The sequence below is a fragment of the Pelecanus crispus genome, chromosome 2 (assembly GCF_030463565.1).
Source record: "Pelecanus crispus isolate bPelCri1 chromosome 2, bPelCri1.pri, whole genome shotgun sequence".
Taxonomy (NCBI): domain Eukaryota; kingdom Metazoa; phylum Chordata; class Aves; order Pelecaniformes; family Pelecanidae; genus Pelecanus; species Pelecanus crispus.
Genome location: NC_134644.1, coordinates 21,806,854 through 21,827,300, shown reverse-complemented (window position 1 = coordinate 21,827,300; position 20,447 = coordinate 21,806,854). Strand labels below are relative to the sequence as shown.

General features: G+C 37.4%; 1 protein-coding gene across 1 annotated transcript in view; it reads right to left on the bottom strand.

The window, feature by feature from the left end:
• The window catches only part of NEBL (nebulette), a 94,246-nt gene that overhangs the window by 12,501 nt on the left and 61,298 nt on the right, over nt 1-20,447 (bottom strand). Inside the window, exons 23-25 of the mRNA XM_075728155.1 lie at nt 19,333-19,504; nt 14,659-14,751; nt 13,564-13,692 (exon numbers count right to left, since the gene is read on the bottom strand). Of these exons, the coding sequence (XP_075584270.1) occupies nt 13,564-13,692; nt 14,659-14,751; nt 19,333-19,504 (394 nt within the window). The remainder of the gene's footprint in view (nt 1-13,563; nt 13,693-14,658; nt 14,752-19,332; nt 19,505-20,447) is intronic.

Sequence of the window (20,447 nt, the reverse complement as noted above, 5' to 3'; positions counted from 1 at the left end):
GTCATAGCGGAAGTTAAGAGAAGATTAAGCCTAATGCAGCCAGCAAGAGCTGTTTACTTGAGAGTAAAAACAGGTATCAGAGACCTTAAGGACTGTAATGAGTGTGCAAGGACTGCCCAGAGAGAGAGATGCTGAAGAGGTTGAGATGAGGTACAGAACTCTGCAGCATCCCCATGGCACAGAGCAAAGGGATAGTCTCTAAAGGACGTGATAAAAAAGCAGTCTACAGGATTATAGAGAACAAACAGAAGAGTACAGATATGTTAGATACAGATAACATTATGAAAACCTCAGTAGTAATTTTCCAGTGCGGAACTGATTGCCAAGAATGCTCCTGTCCCAAATTGGGATGAAAAGAAAAACAATCTCAAAGGTTCATGCAAAAAGAAATTTTAAAAATCAGGTAAAGAAACAATTTTATGCCAATTATTTCAATCTAGGTTTAATTTTGATAATTTTCAATGTTTAGTATAACTCTTCAAAACTAAACATATTTCAACATAAAGCAGGATTCTTTGTCTCAAAAATGTCAAGTTATGGCCTTAAAAATCTCGAAACTGATGATTTTGGCATTGAGACATGAATCACAAGTGATCCACTCCTATAAAGAAGTTTGGCATTAAACTGCTATCTTCTAATGAACAATATTGAAAAATTCCCAACCATCTCTAAAGTTAAATTGCTCAGCATTAACTTTTCAAATAAGCTAGAAAATGGAAACACATACTCTAAACTGATTATAACTCTTATCTATTATAGAGTTTTATTATTTTCTAGTCAGAAAGAGTAGCACAGCACAGTCAAATTTACTGGGAATAGGTCAGACTGCATAAGCATATAAAAAGCACTAACCTGAAGACTGCAGATGGTGAGACCTGATACAGAACAGTGCTGTTTTTAGAACAGTAGAAAACAACATGGTAAGGCATCTTGGCATTTTTTCTTGTAACAGTAACTTTCCCTTCATTTCTTTTCTTTCTTTTTTTTCCCCCTCTTTTTCTTGCCCTTTACTCGTCAGTCAGGCTGCTTTCATGGATGTCTGAGCTACCAGGCTTGTTGCTCTCAGCGGTGCTGTCAGAAGCAGCAGTTTTCTGCATACTATCCATTACAGGAGTCAGTATTAGTTAGTAAATTGGAATATCAAACCCAGATATAATTAGGCTGTTGAAATAACAACCTGAAAGTATGGCCTAATTCACACAGGGTGCTAATAAATATCTGCCATGCTCACTGACCTCATTAGAATTGAAGCTCTGAACTACTTGGAGAGTGGCAAATTCAGAACATTACAAGCTTAGGAAGTTTCCATAACCTAAATTACAAAGATGTAAGAAATAAACCTTGCAATCTTCAAATACTTGGAAAAAAAAATTAGGGGGGGAGGTCAACAAAATGATTAACCTTGTATTTAAAATAACTGACATCAATTATTCATGATGCAAAAAATCAAAATGTATCTACTCTCAAGAATACTTACTGCCATACTACAATGGATAAAATAAAATGTTTTAAACTAAACTTCATTAGTGTCATGATTAGACTAAGGCCGTTTTAAGCACCATTATTTTATAACACCATTTTATCAGCTACCAATAATTAAGCCTAACTGTATGTACCCACCATGTGAGCTGAAGTAGATTATTATGGGAAAGGCAGAATCACACAATTATAACTCTTAAAAGCAGTTTCAATATAAGAAATTAAAACTTGATTTTGAATGAAATTACAACAGAAGATCACACATAGCTGTTTAGCATATGTCAAAGAAAACAAAGAAATTTTGAAAGGAATGACAAAAGGAACATCTAATGTGCTCATGCCACATGGAATCCTGTATTTTATTAGTAATTTGTTATCCTTTTAGAGAGGGACTATCTCATACTTCAGTTACTCCTGAGAGCAAACGCACAAAAAATTCACCTGTTCCAAAATTCCTAATTTGTATGAACAGCCAATATCATTAATACTGGTTATGCTGGTCTTTGTTGTATAAGTCCATCACACACCCAATAGCACACGGAGTGGGAATTTGGGAGTACTAGCTAGTCTAGTGGAAGAACGGTTGGCAAACTGCCTCTCTAGTACGTCATGGTTTATGTGTCTGGTCATTCCAGCCTTTTCATTAATTCTTCATATTGGATCAGTCAAATTCCATTCTAATCTTTTTCAGGGCAATCTATATCCTGAGGTCCATTCTGGCCTCTCTGAAGGGTCTACATCTTTGTGCTGCAAAAAGCCAGTCTCTCATGGACATTTTTTCCTTTAAATAAAAGTAGTACAGCTTTCATTCCCCTTCAGAGGAACTGCACAAAAGGGCTATATTCAGAGAAAGTCCAGGCTAGCAGAGTCTCCAGAAGCCATGTATGCAAGCAGGTATTAAATGTTATAGTCCAGAGAAAAATGAAAGGAATCCAGGATGTCCTGTTTTCTACTACATTAAAAGAAAGAGGACAGTCAACAGAACATCCACCCTCTTCACTAAAAGACAATAACACAGGGAATATTTTTGCCAGGAAGTGCTTGTGGGTACTCCTTAGAGCATCATATCTACTGAGGAATAGGGAGTGGAGGACACTGAGTCACAGCTCAAAAGCCTTTGTGATCATTAACACATTATTGTTGTTGTAAAGCATCACAGAGTATTCAATAGTATTGAAATAGTATTGAAAGTATTCAATACAGGTAATCTTGTGCTCTGCCAACAGGAAAGGAGAAGCTGGACCCCAACCACCACTAGAGTCCCCACCTGTGACTGTGTCTGACTGTGGAGCAGTGAGGTGGTGAGCGGCAGCCTCACAGCCTGCAAAGAGCAAGCGCTAGTCCTGTCCTGGCAGAGCAGACAATTTGATAAACAGAAAATGCCATCAGCTTCCCCAGACTGCTTTGGAAAGGCCATTTAGGACTGTAAGACCATAAACACTGAGAAGAACAGATCTGATAAATATAATTCCACAGCAGCCCCTTAAAACATAAGCTTTTTCACACAAAAGCTAAAGGTATTTCTTATAAAATAAGGTGGTAAATGATCTCCCAGGAAATTCAATAAGTGTTTCAAAAGGTTACCAGCCTTTAAAAATATGGGAAGAGGCTGTTTGTAGTGTTTGTTCATACTGACATGTTTTTATGTTTTTTTTGCTAAAGAACAGGAGAAAAATGGAAGTGAACACAACACAAAATTACAATTCAGAATGAATGACAACAATTATTGTCTTCAGCCAAATTCTATGAACAGTTGTTTTGGGGATTTTAAAAACTGTATGAATCCTGTATCTGACATTTAGAATTTTATGGGCAGTTACAACAATCTACTTCACTTATAATTTAATTCACTTAAAATACAAACCATTTATTGCCCTTCCAGATCCCACTGACAAGTTCTTACTACAGCACTGTGAAAGTAAAACTAGCTCAACGATTTGGCTTCTAACCCTAAAACTGGAGTCCTATTTGTCCCCAGTTTTGCATCCTAAAATGTCATTTTAGGGTCATTATGATTAACGCAGAATATTCTAAAGCAGATAAATGTAGTGCAAATGATAAAAAATTATGTTTTGAATATTCAACTGCAAAATATTTTCTAGATGTTTAATTCACTCATTTTCCTTACAAAAGCAGACGTAATACATTAAATACTCTATTGCAACCTAAGGACAAAAGAATTACTAACTGGGACTAGAGGAGAATGGATTGTATATTTGGAGCACAGTTTATACAGATGCTATGGGAGCGTGGAGGGTCTTGGCTGGTTGTTTTGCTTTGGCAGACCCATTGACCTGTGTGGGCTGTGAAATTTTTTTTTTTTTTTTACTATAGTTTCTAAAAGACAAAGTCTTCAACTCATCTCTACAACCTCCAATGCATGTATTTACACATATATATTCTACATTATATTATGTCTTAGGAATTGTTCTAGCAGTTCAAATATAAAAAGACTACTCCCACCCATTTTATATGAATTATAGCAGAAACCACTATGAATATTGTTTTGGAATTAGTATTCAACGGTAGCCGTACAGTCCAAAGTGTTTAGCCTATGTATCTATTAACAGCTGGTATGTCATAATATTTGTATGTATCCTCATTTCCCTGACTGGTATTGTAACTGGACATAACCAAATCACAGTGCATCCTGCTCTGGAGTTCTGAATATGAACTGCACTCAGGATTTGGTGCCACGGACAAACAAACCTTATTGCCAGCTGACTTTTTTTTGCCTGACATTCCACCTAAGCTGCAGCACGTCTCAGCTGAGAAAACAGAGTACAATATGCCTTTCCTTTCCTCACACACTGCACCACACTTTTTTGTTTATGAAGGCACAAAACGTCTGAAAGACAGCCTGAGGCATCCTCGGTCCTAGTGGGGCCACGGTGTACCACAGGAAGCTGCAATTCCTTCTTAAACCGTGAATAGGCAGGTTTTTGCTCTAGGCTTCCTCACAGATGGGAAGAGTTAGTAAAATGAAGGTTATGTTAACATGCTATACTACCCACACGCCTTCAATTACAATTTGAACTCCCTTACATTCGCTGAACATCAACTGTTGCCCATTTGCATTAAAGAGAGGAGCCTGCATGTTCTTCTCACGGAAGGTGTGCTTTGATTTCTGTGCAGCTATTTATGTGCATAGTGGGTATAACCAATTTGAGCAATGGTGGAAGGATAGCATCAACCAGGATCAAGTACGTGACTGCACATAATTTTACTAATGATATTTATTGTCTGCTCAATATAACATCCTCTGAAGTGTATCAAAAGCTGCTCTAGGGGACCACACTGAACAACTGAAACAACTGCTTGCCAAGGGAGCCATTAACGCTTCCAACTGCTGAGTCACTTGGAAATTTCCCTTCCACTTTCTGCTCACTGTTTAAAGAAAAAAGGAACATCAAACTCAAACAGCTGGCAGGGCAAATAGAAGGATCCCCTGAACCGCTGCCATGCTACCGAAATTGAAAATGGGATCTATTCTGGATTCTCCTCCACCTGGACGTGTGGGAAGTGCCTTTTGATGCCACCAGATGTCAAGGGTGTGGGAGAGAAGCACGGGAATCAAAGACAGGCAGATGGAATCTTAGCAAAAATATTTTGGAAGTGTGAAATCTAAAGCTCTCCCTGGAACATTACCTCATCCTCAGTGAACACACACTAAATGAAAATATGCTTTCAGATGAATCACAATTTATACCTTAATGTATTACAAGCAATGTGGGATATTTTTTTTTATTCCCAGAGCTCTAAATCAAACCTGAATCAAAACTTAACTTAGCCCTCACTTGGAGTGTCATATGAAGCTTCAAGTTTTACATTAAAAAATAAGATTTTACAGATACTTCATACCTCTTTGTAATGGAAGAGAATGAAATCTAATCTTCTGGACTAATTTCTCTCATGTTCTGCATTAACAATGCACTCAGCAGAGGACACTAAAAGGCTGATAGTCCAGACTGGGACACATAGATTCAATAATGCTCAAGATAGTGCAAAAATATGGTCCCATTGCCATTCTGGATTCCTAGATTTACATGGCTTGAAAGGCTGAAATGGATTATTCAGATGAGAACAAATTATATATTAAGGAGTCAGAAATCTTCTTTTCACAGAAACTTAAACAGAACTTAGCACATGTATAAGGAACACACCCAACCTGTTTCTAGCTGAAATCTGAACTCTCACAACTAAGCTTGCATCTAATTTTCCTTCTTACCTCAAATCTAGAAGTGAAAAGGTTAACACCTTTCTAACATTTCTCCCACTGTTTTCAAAAATCCCTCTATCTGTAATGTCATTATCTTTAATCAGAGGAGAAAAAAAAAAAAAGTCCTTTTGAACATCAGGAATCAATGCAAAACAGGAGGCAGAAGCTGAAAACACCAAATACACCTCCTTCAAATGAAAGCTGCAGTTTTCAGAAGGGAGAGAGCTCTGCCTTGCTGCCTGAACAAGCACTGTCCTTTTGGGGTACAGTGTGGTTACAGCAAACCTTTACAAAGGAAACTCTATCATTTCAGCAAAAATCTATTTGAGAACGGAAGACCAGGAGTCGCTCTCTAACAATGAAAACTGTTCATGCTAAATAATTTGTGGTATCAGATATATACCAAACACATGCATACACTTGTGCCCATATTACATACACAAAGTGCTTAGCCAAGTTTAAAAATATTAAAAGAGGTTTATGGGTGAGGTATTTATTATTTGACTGCAAGCATTTGTACTACATTATATGCTTAAGAACAGAAAATCATCTTATTACCAAGATGGAAAAGCACAGTTTTACCATGATGCTGTTGAGTAGAAGATGACTATTTTTTTTCCCACACATTAGCTTTCAGGTTGGCAAACCTGCTGGGGGCTTGCATGTAAAAGAAGCAAAACCAAAGCACCATCTAGTCTGAAATAAAAAAACAGTCAGAAACAGATGTAAGAGTCTGGTGCCCAAGAGAAGTGTGGATGTGACCCTCACCAAGAGGGAGTACACAGAGCGTTATTTTGATGTGTTCAGCCTTCTGTGGCAGTGCAGCCTGCTGATACACTTGAAAGGGGACAAGAAACCCACAAAAGCCTATAGTTCTTCCTGTGAAATCTACAATTCCTCTCCCTCCAAATGCCATGTTTGATTACTGGACTCTAGGGAACAACGTTACGGAAACAGAGTTCAGCTACCTAGCATAAAAGAACCATTCTTCCTTGGCTGCCAGAGAAGAAAATATAGCTGCTGTGTCATTCTGCTTGACCTCCTTAAAATGACAGAGCTTAGCAACTGAACATGAATACAAACAGGGGTGAAGGATTTCTGTCCTGTATTCCCGACAGCTGCACCTGGAGATGGAAGATAGATCTCTACATTACAATATAATGAGCAGTCAGGTATTATTCCCTCTTTTTTTCTTTGACTTGTCTTTTACTAATGGTGATTGTTTCCATCCTCAAAACCAGAGGGTTTTTTATAAAAAATGATGGGAAGGATAGAGCAAGGAAGGGAACCAAATCCTGTTTCCTTTCCTCTTCTTTGTCCATCCATCGGCACAAGAGCAGAGTATTACCACTGTCCCAATGCAAGCAGATTCCTTGGCCCACATACCAGGGAGCGTCTCTGCAATTCCAGCATGTGAAATGAAGAGGGTTTTTCTCCATTTCATCTGACAAGTTTGTCTTCTGACCAGACTAACCAGGAGCAGAAGCAGCAGCACAGTTCTTGTTCTAGGATTTTCTTGTTCTGAATTTCAGTGGGTGTCAAAGCCTCAAGCAAATCCTACAAATAAACATTTTACATACAGAGCCACAGATATCGGTGTGTGCTAGGGGGAGAGAAGGAGACATCCCTGAAACCAATGTTTAAAATGTCAGTGTCGGGCTAAGAAACAAAAGCCCTCTCCACGAGCTGGTACACAGTGCAAGACTGTTTCCAGTGATATACAATATTTCTACAAACCTATATTTCCTCTTTGCAGGGCTGTGTTCAGACTGCAGTTCAAACAATAGTACTTCTAATGGCCTACAACACATTCCTGCCTTAGTGAGGCAAAGAGAAAGACCTGGAGTTTGGAGAAAGGGAGGGGAGCAGTCTCAGCTACTTTGGAGCCTTTCTTCTTCAGAAGACTCACATCACACAAGGAGGACATGCCACTAGGGAGAGAGATGAAAGGACTGACTTACTGTTTCTCATTGACTTTACTTCCACTCCAAGCTATATAAAGACTTCAAAACTGTAAGTACCCATATCCCACAGGAAGATGCTGCGGTACTGTGTGTTCTGCAGTCTTCACAGGCTTTGGAGTCAAATTGCCAGCATGCCCATTTGCTGTATTTATTCCTCAAAGGTTATTTGCACTAATCTTTTCTGGATCTGTCCAATTATTATGTAGTATCAATGAAGTATCTAATATGAATTTTCAGTTTTTTCACAGCAACCTACAGGTTACTTTTAAGGTTGATAACAAAAATTAAGAGACTATCAAGATATAAGTGAAATTTCATGGTTTGTTGAAATTTGTCTATTTGGATTGGCAGTGTGAGTAAAAGATAGCTTCCCAGGCAAAGGCAAAGTGAGAGACTTGAGTTGGCAGCAGACCCTTTCATCGGAATAAAGAAAGGAAGACCTTAAACCTCATATCAAGGCCTCTTTATGTTAATTCTCACTACTTGTCTAGTGGCATCAGGTGAACTGAATCTGAAGAGCTTAGTCTGAAGGAGACAAGTGTAAATAGTGAACACACAACCAATCAGTAACACACTGGCTCCAACCAAATACATGAAATTTTAGTACTCATTTTTAAAATGCAACAAAAGGCACTTGAAAATTCTGTCCTAATATCCACTAAGGTTTGCTACATAACATAAGCTTTTGGGAATACAGCGAACCTGATTTCTGTCTCCTACAGGCTGACTTCTATACAGGTTTTAAGATAATATGATGATGACTTAGAAAATAACCAAGAAATCAAGTTTTTTCCCAGCAGAGTAATAATATATCCATGACTGAAAGGAACTCATACTCACATCTGACTTTTCTCCATCTACAGACTATACACACAATTTAAAATAAGAATAAAGAGACACTTTAATACACTGAAAAAATCTGAACATATGGTAAGGGAAAATGTATATATCATGTCTATATGCTGATGCATACCAATTAAACTAGAAATTAAGAGGAAATAGAAGACAAAAAAAGGGAAGGTCAAAAGCAAAAGGGGAAAAAAACAACCTAACAGTTTCCAACTAAAAAGAAAAAAAGCGTGTATTGGGGACAAAAAAAGTTAAATTCATCTATTGCAGGATGTTCATTAAGATAATTTTAAAGTAGAAACCTTCAGACTGAAAGCAAAACTTGGTAATATTAAATAAAATCCTGCTGATTTAAATCAAAGAAAAACAGGAGAGAGCTAAACAGAAAGCCCCACAGAGGTACAATAAATTGAACAATAATTAAAGTAAAAACCAAGAGAAGGGAGAATATTAGAAAGTGAAATGAAAACATCCTGCAGTTGAAACAGGATTGAAGGAAAGCAGCATAAAAGGACTTTGATAACTAAAACAAAAGGAGGAACCCTAAGGAAAACACTTTCATGCAAGTATAATGAAAACAAAATGTGCACGCAAATTGTGGCATAATAAAAGACAGCGAGAGAGAGAACGAATAAATAACAGTGAAATGAGAACAACAGTGATACTTTTTCAGTGCAGATGGATCTTTTAATTCCAAACACATTAAGAGGAATTCTTCACCACAAAATGAGTCAAACACCGATGCAAAACAGAAGTGACAGAAACGGTAGCCTTAGTAGCCATGCCATGGCTCATCTGCTATCATCTGGCCAGCCATCAGGACACTCTGTTCTAGCAGTACACAAATGTGCACAGTCACTTCCCTGCCATCATAGCAAAGCCTGGAATTTGTTCCAGTAGTAGCTGAATGACCCCTGTAGACACAAGGTCAACTCCCCTAAGGACAAGTTTCTGTGCTCTCAAAGACTTAAATTGTTTTACATTTCAATCCTAAACCAGAATTTCCTCCAGTTGTAGTATTTTGTTTCTTTGCTTACTACAAACGATGGGCCTGAAGAAAAATATTAACCAACCTTAAAGGTTTACTTGCAGCCTTCACTTTATCTTGGCACTCTTTGTCTATACCTGCACACACACGGCTTTGAGGAACGGAACTTGGTTTCTGTGACTGGCACTGGATCATACACCACACCATTTCCCTATCTTACATTACACCACATATTAACACTCGTGTTAAAAAGTCCTTACCCCACCCCAGTCTCCGGAGATGGAACTACTGAGAAGAATATATATAGAAAGTGTTCTAAAATAACAAGCCTTTAAAACCAAAAAAGTCTCCAGTATTGTGAACTTGTACTATTTTCAAGCATTTTTACTCTTGCCTTTGGGGGAACAGAACTAAACACAACAGCCTCGAGCCATGACGGTGTGAGCTAAGTGCCATTTTCACTTGCTGAAGTAAGTTACTGGCAAAAGATGGTAGATGAATTTTATATGGAAACCTTAACATAGGAGAAGATATCTTTATAAAAATACATGCTTTAGCACAACTTCTGAGAAACACTGTAGAGACTGTGAATACAAGAAGTCCAATTAGGTGATACCTGTGTTCTTTTCTGTCATCAGACACCAAAAACTCCATCATTACATGTAAATGGGAGTTACATGTAAAAGTAATTCATCTCCTTCATAGAGTGGATAGTTGAAATACAAATACAACTGTCCAAAATAATGCAAGACTGGAATAGGTCTTGAGCCACATGAACCAGATCATCTTCTCCTGGTGCCTGAATGCAAACTAACAGGATGGGACCTTACTTGTAGGGGAGGAAGGGGAGCAAGAGAGTAAGTGTGAAAAGAATTGGGAGAAAAACAGTGCGTAAGACTGCACAGAAAATCAGGACAGACAGAAAATACTTTCTAAAGAAACTAAAAAAAAAACCACCCAGTTGAGAAATTTGTCAGACACAATGCTGTCTAGAAAGACCTGAACTGAAAGCAAAGAAACTATCTCTTTGTTTTTTTTCCTACAGTGTTCTGTGAAGAAGGAACTTTCTGGTCTGTCATTATAAACAAAAATAAATCTGACATCCATGTATCTCAACTTCTCTTTCTGACAAAAATAATCTGAAAAACCTTCCCAAAAACACATGACTAGCTCCATGTCTGAGAAGTTGCAACACCAGTGTTAAAAGCAGCATTGAAAGAGAGAAATCGTTAGCTTCTGTTCCTCTTTAGCCAAGCTGAAAATAACTACTTGAAAAACAGCTGAGAATTTTGCAAGAACTAATGTGACACCCAGCTGCTTCCGGGAAGTGCTACAGAATGGCTTGCAGGTAAAAAGGAAATCTTTGTTAGGGCAGTAATTAATTACAAAGCATTTAAGCAGACTGAGAAGCTCTAGTGCCATGCCTTCTGTCCGGTATGGCAAAAAAATTCAATGATACCATGAAGTAATAAAGTCAACCTTGAAAAACACTAACAGAGAGAAGCTGCAAAAAGGACAAAACTGAAAAGTAATTTCAAAAGGAACATCAAAATGAAAGTTCATCACCTGCATCAGGCTTGCTGGAAAGCATTAACAATTGTTTCCTATCCAGTTTTACCTCCAGCAGTCTAAAAGGGAGAACAGGGATTTTCCTGAACTTAGACCATGCAAAAATCTACTGATCCCTGGGAGGCACACTTGGCTCAACTCAAGCTCATCATCTAAAATAATGGTCAGGGAATCAAACAGGAAAAAGTCATTCCAGTGAACAAAGTTAGTAGCCTCCCTGTGATGTTGTTACTGAAATTCCCCAAAGACAAGAGAGAGAGTTCTTTAGATCTGAATAAGCCTTTAACATCTGGTACGAAGCCAGGGACCCAGCTAAGGGCTGGGAGAGGTGGTTAAGGAACAAATCCATCAGCAGTGGCAGTGGAAGACCTGAATTACAGGTCAAATATCAGTGAAGGTATCTAGAATAAATTAGCAATTGAACAACATAGAAATATCTGAAAGATTGAGACAAGGCCAAAGACACTTAGACGTTGTAAAATTGGTCCCAGGTCTCCAACTGTCTTTCATGTTGGTGTTGAACATCAAATTGAACAATTGCCAGTGAGAAACAGTACTAGATCTAAAAGTACAGACTCCATGAGAAACAGCCACAAAATCTTAGCAAAATGGATTTGGTTCTCATTTACTGTGGTATGCCATAAGAAATACTGTATAAAGGTCAAGGGCAAATTCACGTTGTGGCTACGTGCTAAACGACATTTTGGATGGGATGCTGCCATGAAAAAGGCTGGTATTTTTGCCCAAAGATGCTGTTTTTTTCTGAGTGTGTTCACAGAAATGGCATTTTCTTGTAAATCGTTAGGATTATGTCAAATTACTTAGCTCTGGCATTTATTTCTCCCCTGCAATGGGAACTGTCTGTAAGTGCTCAAACCCTGGCTACCCAGCTGGGTCAAAAGCAGAAACAATATCTTTCTAAAATATGTTGATCTTGGCAAGGATCTATTCAACATATCACCACAACAATAGATTTAAATAGACACACAAAAAGCAAGCTTGCTAGTGCCAGAACAACTGGGAAAATAAAGCTCATTTCCTATTCTCAATATGGCAAGTAATAAAAAATATCTGTTAACAATCAAATGAAGCTGACAAAGCAATGTTAAAATGGCTTGGAATAGAGCCAAAAAAGATCAGGACAGCCATAGAGAGACAAGATGCACTGGACTATGAAGCCCACTTCACATCATCACACGAAGAGACATAAAAACCAGCATGATATGCATTATTGCTATCATCTATTAAAAGAGTTGGGCATATAGTTAAATATCAAATAAAGATGGACAGACATGATAGAAGGCATTACAGTTCTGTCAAAGACTTGTGTTTGTTTCTTTGTTCAGTTAGTTCTTCAGTCTGAACACTTTCTTCCTCTCCTGTTCTTAATCAGAGCTGCTTGAATGTATTTACATGGCACCTAACACAACACAGAATCCCTAAACACTGGCTACTATAATAACATATTACTCTGGGTGGGAGAACATAATCAGGTGCAGTCAACAATTAAGATGCCTTAAAATCTTCTAAAAGCACGGGTAATTCAAGGATGCCAGGCAACTAAATGGTAGCAATATCTTTACTCTAACACCTTCTTCTTCAAAAAAAAAAAAAAAAATAGTAACCCTGTGAATAACCTTTTCAATGCACCTTCTTTCACAACTGAGAAGTAAAAATCACTATTTTTTTAAAATATATATTTAGAATGCAATGTTTCTGAATATTTACAATTCACCAGTCAAGTCTAGTACACACTGTAATGCCACTAGGATGACCAGACCCTTATTCGTCATTTTCATAAATTTTGTTCTAATCTATGGCATCAAACAGATGCAAGATACAGTTGTGAACCTGGGAATGCAGGTTCATCAAAGTATTCTAATATTAATCCATGTTAAACAATATCAGACCATATAAGCTTCCCAGCTGAATATTAACCCTGGCTCCCAAAATGCTGAGAGTATAAGAAAACTTTCACACATGAGAAAGTTGTCATTTGATACACTTTTTTTTTTTCAGGATGGAAACAGAGAGCCACAAGCACCTGCATAGTTTAATATGAGAAGTACTTCAGTCACTAAAATACTATTATATACTTGATTTGCCCACTGAAAAGCACAAGGTTTTGGGCTTTTTTTTTCAGTTCAGAGAAAAAAGAACAAGATTTTCTCTTTCAAGAGAAAAAAAGCCAGATTCATGTACGTTTTGCAAAAACACAACACACCTTCTCTTAACCACTGTAAACAGGAGTTAACAGGGCTTTCAAACTGAGAGTGTTACCAAAATGGTAAAAGAGAATACACAATAAAGCAATATGGCATGCAAGAAACTCTGCAGTCTCGAGATTTTGCTTTGCTTCCTCAATCAATCAGGCAATAGCTTACACAGTTTCTAACGATTTGTGACTATACAAGGATATGGAGTTAATACAGGCCTGTGAGGTCTCAACACACTGTGGTAGTGTCATTAGTGAAAAAGGTGGGAACAAGGGGTACCTTCTTCATCAGATGGCCTTGTTATCTCACTGCAGTAAGAAAAGGTAGGGTTCGTGTCAGAGCCATCTGATTTATAATCTCCCAAACTGGTAGAATGTAAATACTGCTTACTGTAACGGCTTGCTCTTTCTACAAAGGTAGAAAGAAAGAATATCACAGTAAATAGATGACAGAAGTGCAAAGACAAGCACCAACAAAAACCCCAACACTGCTAACATTGATATTCATACACTGATGGCATTAAAATTAGAGAAAAGTGAACTGTTCATGATTTTGTATCCATTTTGAACACCAATAGTTCAAAAGGTTGCTTCAAAATCAGACACTACTAAGCTTGTTCTCTGCTTTAAAAGAATAGCAGAAATGGAAGAGAGGATTGAGATACTGGGAAAAAAAGGGATGAAGATGAAGCATATGAAAATTTCCAGTGGAAAATCAAAATGTTCCTTTATCCCAGCATGCATACAAGTGCATGTGGAAATACTGCCGTGTGACATTCAAAAGAATATTTAAAGTTCCACTATGAGTAGCAAAGAAAATACATGTGCAAAATTAAACATTCAAAATAAACACTTCTAGGGAGAAAAAATCAAAAAACTTGTAGAGCCAAAACACTGCTGCATATTATTACATTATCTTCTCTCCTTTTCCATCTACCCTTCAATTATGAACACCTTGGAGCTGCAAATAATAGCACAACGCATAATAACATGTGCCATATAAGCAAAATGTGCATAGAAAAGAAATCAATTTCATAAATAGGCCACCTTCTATATCTCTGAAATCTTAGCAAGGACCAACTATTAGAAAATTCTGCTTATAGCGAGGATAAATTAGGTCAATGCTTTTTAAGTGACTATTTGTAAGTGGTATGAATAACTGTTGATTAGGATAAGATTTATTTCACTATTTCTTATCTGCACATGTGATTACTGCTGAAGTTCCTATAAAACACTGCTTTTACAATACTATAGTTGTATGAAAACATACTTATAAAACATATGGATGGCACATTGACCTGAAAATTTACTCTATCAACTTAGTTTCATAAACATAAAAAGCCAAACTGGGGAAAAGTCAGGATATAAGCAATACCAGAAAGCATATGCAGACTCCTAGACTGAATATTGTCCTCCAGAGGATCAATGTCGAAGATGGAGCCAGGATCTGTGCGCCAAACTTTAAGATCTTTTCCCAAAGCACAGAAATTATAAGACAGACAAACAACAAAGGAAGTAAAAGCATGAAAGGAATGAGTTTTAACAATCAGCAACCAATTTCTTTCATCTAGAAATTAACCAAAAGATCTAGATATTCACCTGAAAGGACAGGAAAGCATTACTTTCCTGCTTAAAAGAACTTAGTGCATTCATTTTAAGCACTGACATTATTTTAAGCAGACTTTTTCCTCCCAATTTTTGTTTTCTTTTTCTAAATATGACCCTAGTATTTTCTTAAGTCTAAATAAATGGAAACAAGTTAAATATCACATACCAGAACTCTTTTCCACTAGGAGAACCAAAATCATCAGAGCTACAAGATTATTTCCCCAGTCCACCAACAGCATCCTTACTCCATGGAGATGCTGCAGTATATATCCCTATAGCTGACAGTTGGCAGTATACATCTCTACAGCTGACAGAGCACTACAGAGGCACTACAAGCCCTCTTTTGCATGCAGTAGAGATTATGTCAGCTTAATAAGCAGAATCAGAGGCATAGTTCATCTTATCCAAAATAAATTTCTACAAGTTGCTCAATTCATATAAACTCAAAAGTGTCCATCTTTCTTAATTAGTAAAAAAAATGGACTAGGGTGACAAATTCAGCTGCAGAAACCTACACTGTAGACATCTACAGTTGGGTAAAATGAAGCCCACTCTTGATCTTAACTAGTCTTCCCAATATGTAAGTTTCCTGGGACACAGACTTACTGTTGATCCACTACCCCACTATCAAAAAGCATTTTTGGACTTCAATGTATGTATTCAATAACAGTAGTAATCATTAGATCTGCAGCTTTCATTCATACAAATAAGTTATTAATATCTCTTCAATTCACATCTGAACTGGATATTGAAAGAAAAAAGAGTCCATAAGAAATAATTAATTTCGTATCTGAGCTTAAGTTATCATCACAGCAGAAAAGTGAATACAGAATGAACCATCTTTTTAATAAACTTTTAACAAATAATTAGTTAAATAAGTTTAAAAAAGTTAAATAAATAGTTGTACACGAGGAGGCTTATAACAAATGCAGAAGCAGCTACAGTATAAATTCTTAATCTACTTCACATCAATCTAATATATATACAACTCATATCTGCTATGTCTAAAAATATAATAATCATTTAATCTCTCCAAACCAGTTTAAAATAAAACCTTGATGTAAAGTATAATCAGTTAAAGCACAAATCTACCACATCACACCTTTTTACTAGTGGTTTGCTTCTTGGGCAGACCTGTCTGCAAGATTTACTCAATGCATTGCAAGTGGGAAAAATAATGGTTTTCTCAACTTGGTCCTTTTGCTGGTTTGATTAGTACCAAGCTAAATAATGGGTTGGTAGGTAAAGTAGGACTGTGGGGACCCCAAATATGTCACGTTTCAAATGATTAATAGCCTAGAGGCAATGGAAAGAACAGACAGAGCTAATAAAATAAATTCCATGGCTTTAGAATGCATTCAGTGTGTATGTACATTATGTGTTATCTACTGCAATTCCCATCAGGTGAGGCATAGTGCTAACGCCCTATTGACAAGATAAATAAAAGCCAATGCAAAATCTTTTGATAAACTATGTGTTGGTCCTAACAGTGATAAATTATGCAACTACATAAAGCAGTGACAGGCATGAGGAGGGTGGGGGAACTTGCAAATGCCCAATTTTTCCTGTTTGATCATGCTTTAATAAGTAAAAACACAATAAGTACAGCTTTATGGCAGCATCAGTGCAGCAGCTGTTGATTTGTATTGATTTTATCCATCTCTGTAATCTGAAATAACATACATAGAATCAGAAACTTGGCAATTTATAGCACCGATCAATTTTAACTTCCTGGTAACTTTTGCCAATTTAAAATATCCTTATGCTCACATGAGAATCATGGAGCCTCTTTAGTCACAGATCCAAAGCTCAGTTAGATAATTTATCTTGATGGGTTTAAAATGGCTTTAGCATGGTTAAAACTAATGCCTATTTTCCAAAGCAGAGGCATTAATTTTAGCAATTGGGTATTTGAAAATGTTGTTACAGCTTCACCAATAATAATTTAAAAACCAACCAGATGGACTCTGAACACAGGGGTACTTTTCCTAACTGGCTGAACAATTATCAGCCAGGAAAAAACTCAAGAGAGTTACAGTTGTTTTCTTCAGTCTGCGATTTTTTTTTCTAGCTGCCAAGGACATTCCATGAGCAGGGAGCTCACTGCTTCTTTTTAAACAAGCAGATACTATAATTGCAGTTCACTCTGAAAAAGCATTAGGTGAAATATCACTGAATATTAGGCTCACAGGTTTGTCATGGCCTCTTTCCTTTAAACAGTTGCACTATTTTTGCTGTTTGGCAGGCATGGGGGGCTAAGAATTCCTGTGTGTTTTGATACTGGAGTATTTTAAGGTGATAAACAGTACTAATAGTTCAGTTAGTTACAGCTCAAGAATTTATCTCAGGGACGGTCTTAATCCTAATCTGTTTGTGCTAGCAAACCTTCAGTTACTGAACACAGGATTGCACACATGATTCTTACATAGAGCTACAGCACATGTGCAATGCAGTACAGAGTAGGAGGTTTGAAGTGCACGCTAAACAGCATATCGCAAACTGTATATTAAAGTGCATTTTGCAGGAGCTTTTCTCTCTCTCTTTGGCTGCACCACTTCTAGCTATGGAAGTGAGTTTAAGTGCCTGGGTCTCTACAGACAATGGTTTTCTGAACAAGTTGGTTGCCCTAGATCCAGAATGTGTGACCCTCTGAGGCTTGCATGGTCTTAAAAGCATCAGTACCTTCCCCAGGCAGAGCTCTCTAAACACTCAGTTTTGAGAAATCCCTTCTGACATAAGGCTGTAGCTACAGACATGCAAAAGGTGGCTGCACAAAAGTTAAAAAATACACTTCTTTATGTGGTGGAGACTCATTTGGAGACTTTAAGGAAAAGACTGAAGAAGCATCTGCCAGGAATGATATAGATAACCTTGCCTTAGGCAGGAGGATGGACTATAGGACGCACCAATTAGTCCATTTGACCTGCAATTTCTCTGATTTTTGAGAGGTAGACTTAAATTCAACCCTTGCTATTATTACTATGTATGAAGGATTTTAGAGTGCTATCTCAGCATGTTTTCCTCTATGTAGACCCTCTGGGGTCTACACTGTTGTAAAGCACAGAAAAACAGAAAAAGGACACCCAAAAAGAAAAAGAAGGGAGAAAAAAATAAAAACGTCAGGTTACCATTTCCTTTGCCATACGTTGTGGTTTAGCCCCTGTCAACAACCAAGCACCACAGAGCTGCTCGCTCACCCTCCCCTCCCCGGTGGGATGGGGGGCAGAATTTGAAGGGCAGTAAGAAAATTTGTGGGTTGAGATAAGAACAGTTTAATAATTGAAATAAAATAATGATAATAATAGTAATAATTTTTAAAAAATAAAAATTGTAATGAAAAGGAGAACAACGAGAGAGAGAAACAAAACCCAGGGGAAAAAAAGCAAGTGATGCAACCACCCACCACCCACCGACTGACGCCCAGTCAGTCCCCGAGCAGCAATCGCTGCCCCCTGGCTAACTCCCCCCAGTTTATATACTGAGGATGACATCATATGGTATGGAATAGCCCTTTGGTCAGTTTGGATCTGCTATCTTGGCTGTGCCCCCTCCCAGTTTCTTGTGCACCTGGCAGAGCATGGGAAGCTGAGAAAGTCCTTGACTAGCATAAGCAGTACTTAGCAACAACTAGAACATCAGTGTGTTATCAACATTCTTCTCCTACTAAATCCAAAACACAGCACTATGCCAGCTACTAGGAAGAAAATTAACTCCATCCCAGCCGAAACCAGGACACCATAGTAGACTTGCTAACTTTTAAAAGATTTCAAATATCCATTTTGATTTTGAAATAGTGTTCAGTATGACACCCTAATGAAATAGTCTGTCTCTACATACAAAACCAATCTGTATTCTACCCCCTGAACACCTGGTCTTATCTTGGACCATCTTTTAGAACATCACTTGTGAACTCTGGTGTTTGGCTTACCAGAGATCTAATGAGTTATTGATGAATTACAGCTTGAGGTATTTTGAAAGCTGTGTGAAATTCTAAAGCAAGAGGAAAATAGAGCATGTGCAGCTCTGGAGAAATTGCTGACTGACAGAAGGGGAAATCTCAAACTGGTCTGCAATATTTAAACATTGAAATCTTGGAGACTCACAGCTTTAATAATCTCTCTTCCGTGCAAAATGAAGATTATAGCAGATACTCTGGCCTTTCTTGAAGAGTCAAGTTAAAATTCAAACTTAAAGTAATAGCAACGACTATCCATATTTTAAAAAAAAATTACAGAGCAAATGATAGTGTATCTTCCATTCATTCCCATTCTTATTTTGCTAGAAGCTGGCATTGAACCAGTAGTTCAACACAAGTTTCAGGCTGAGAAAAGAGTGAAAATGAAATCTGGGAGTACTTTTTCTTGGTTATAATGGAGAACACAAGCAGAGGCTTTCATCTTCCCCAGAGTGTTTTCAATAGCAACAGTATTTAACAGCTTACCAACAATTATTCCAGGTCTTCTATCCATTTCAACGATATGTGGATGCACACCTTTATATGCTGCATCACTCACAATTTGGGTGTTTTTCCGCACACGCTCTGTTACAGGATCATCTACGACTGGGGTGAAGCCTCTGCCCTTTGTCTTCTCAAAATCTTCATGGTATTTTACCTAGGAAAACAAGAATTACATTTTTCCACAAGCTGTAATTGACAGCAAATGATTATTCTACGCAGGAATGCATACATGTTTGTTTTATGAGGCACTTATATCTTTGGGTTTTGCACCATAATAGAATTGTTACATACATGAGATAGAAAAGACTTGGCCGGCCATCCAGCCTATCTCCCTAACTTGACTTCCTGATATTTTATTACCATTTTTGCATTTGTTTTCCATTGCCACTGAATTAAGCATTAACTTAAGCAGCAAAGCATTATCTTACAGTCACATAGGACAGGAAAAGCCCTCAGGAGGTCATCTGGTCCATTCCCTTCTTCTCTAAGATAGGATAGCTCTCTACTGATGTAGACAACTACATCTGTCAGCAAAAAATGTTCCAGCAGTAATAGTTCTAAAGAACTCAAGTATTTTCATTCACCGAGAATTTTGATTGTACGCACAGTTTCATACAAAAGGTAGTCTTTCCCTCTTTTGTTTTATCATATGCCAGCTGGCTTTAAACATAGGTTTTTAGAAAGAATTGCAGTTATTCTAAGCAGCCTGCTTTCCAAAATAAAACAAAACAAAAAATTAAAACCAAGGACATTAGGGTAGAAAGTGTTATATAACCAAGTGTTGGAACAAAACCAGTATTAGTAAGAGTTATAAAGGTAGTACCCCTGATTATGCATATTTACTTTCTAAATAGTCTTAATCATCAAAGACTTAAATTGACAAACATTCTCACACAAGCAAATGCACACAAAACAACTCATTCCAAGAAAAAAAGTCACGCAGAAACCAGGAACGTGCACAGGCACAAGGTGAAGTGTGTCACCTAATCCAGTCAAACTGTGTGATGCCCAAATGAGGGTGTGTACGTTTGAAAGAAAAAAAAAAACCCAAACAAAAGAACAGACATTTAACTGTTAGAAAACTGTTTATTAGTACT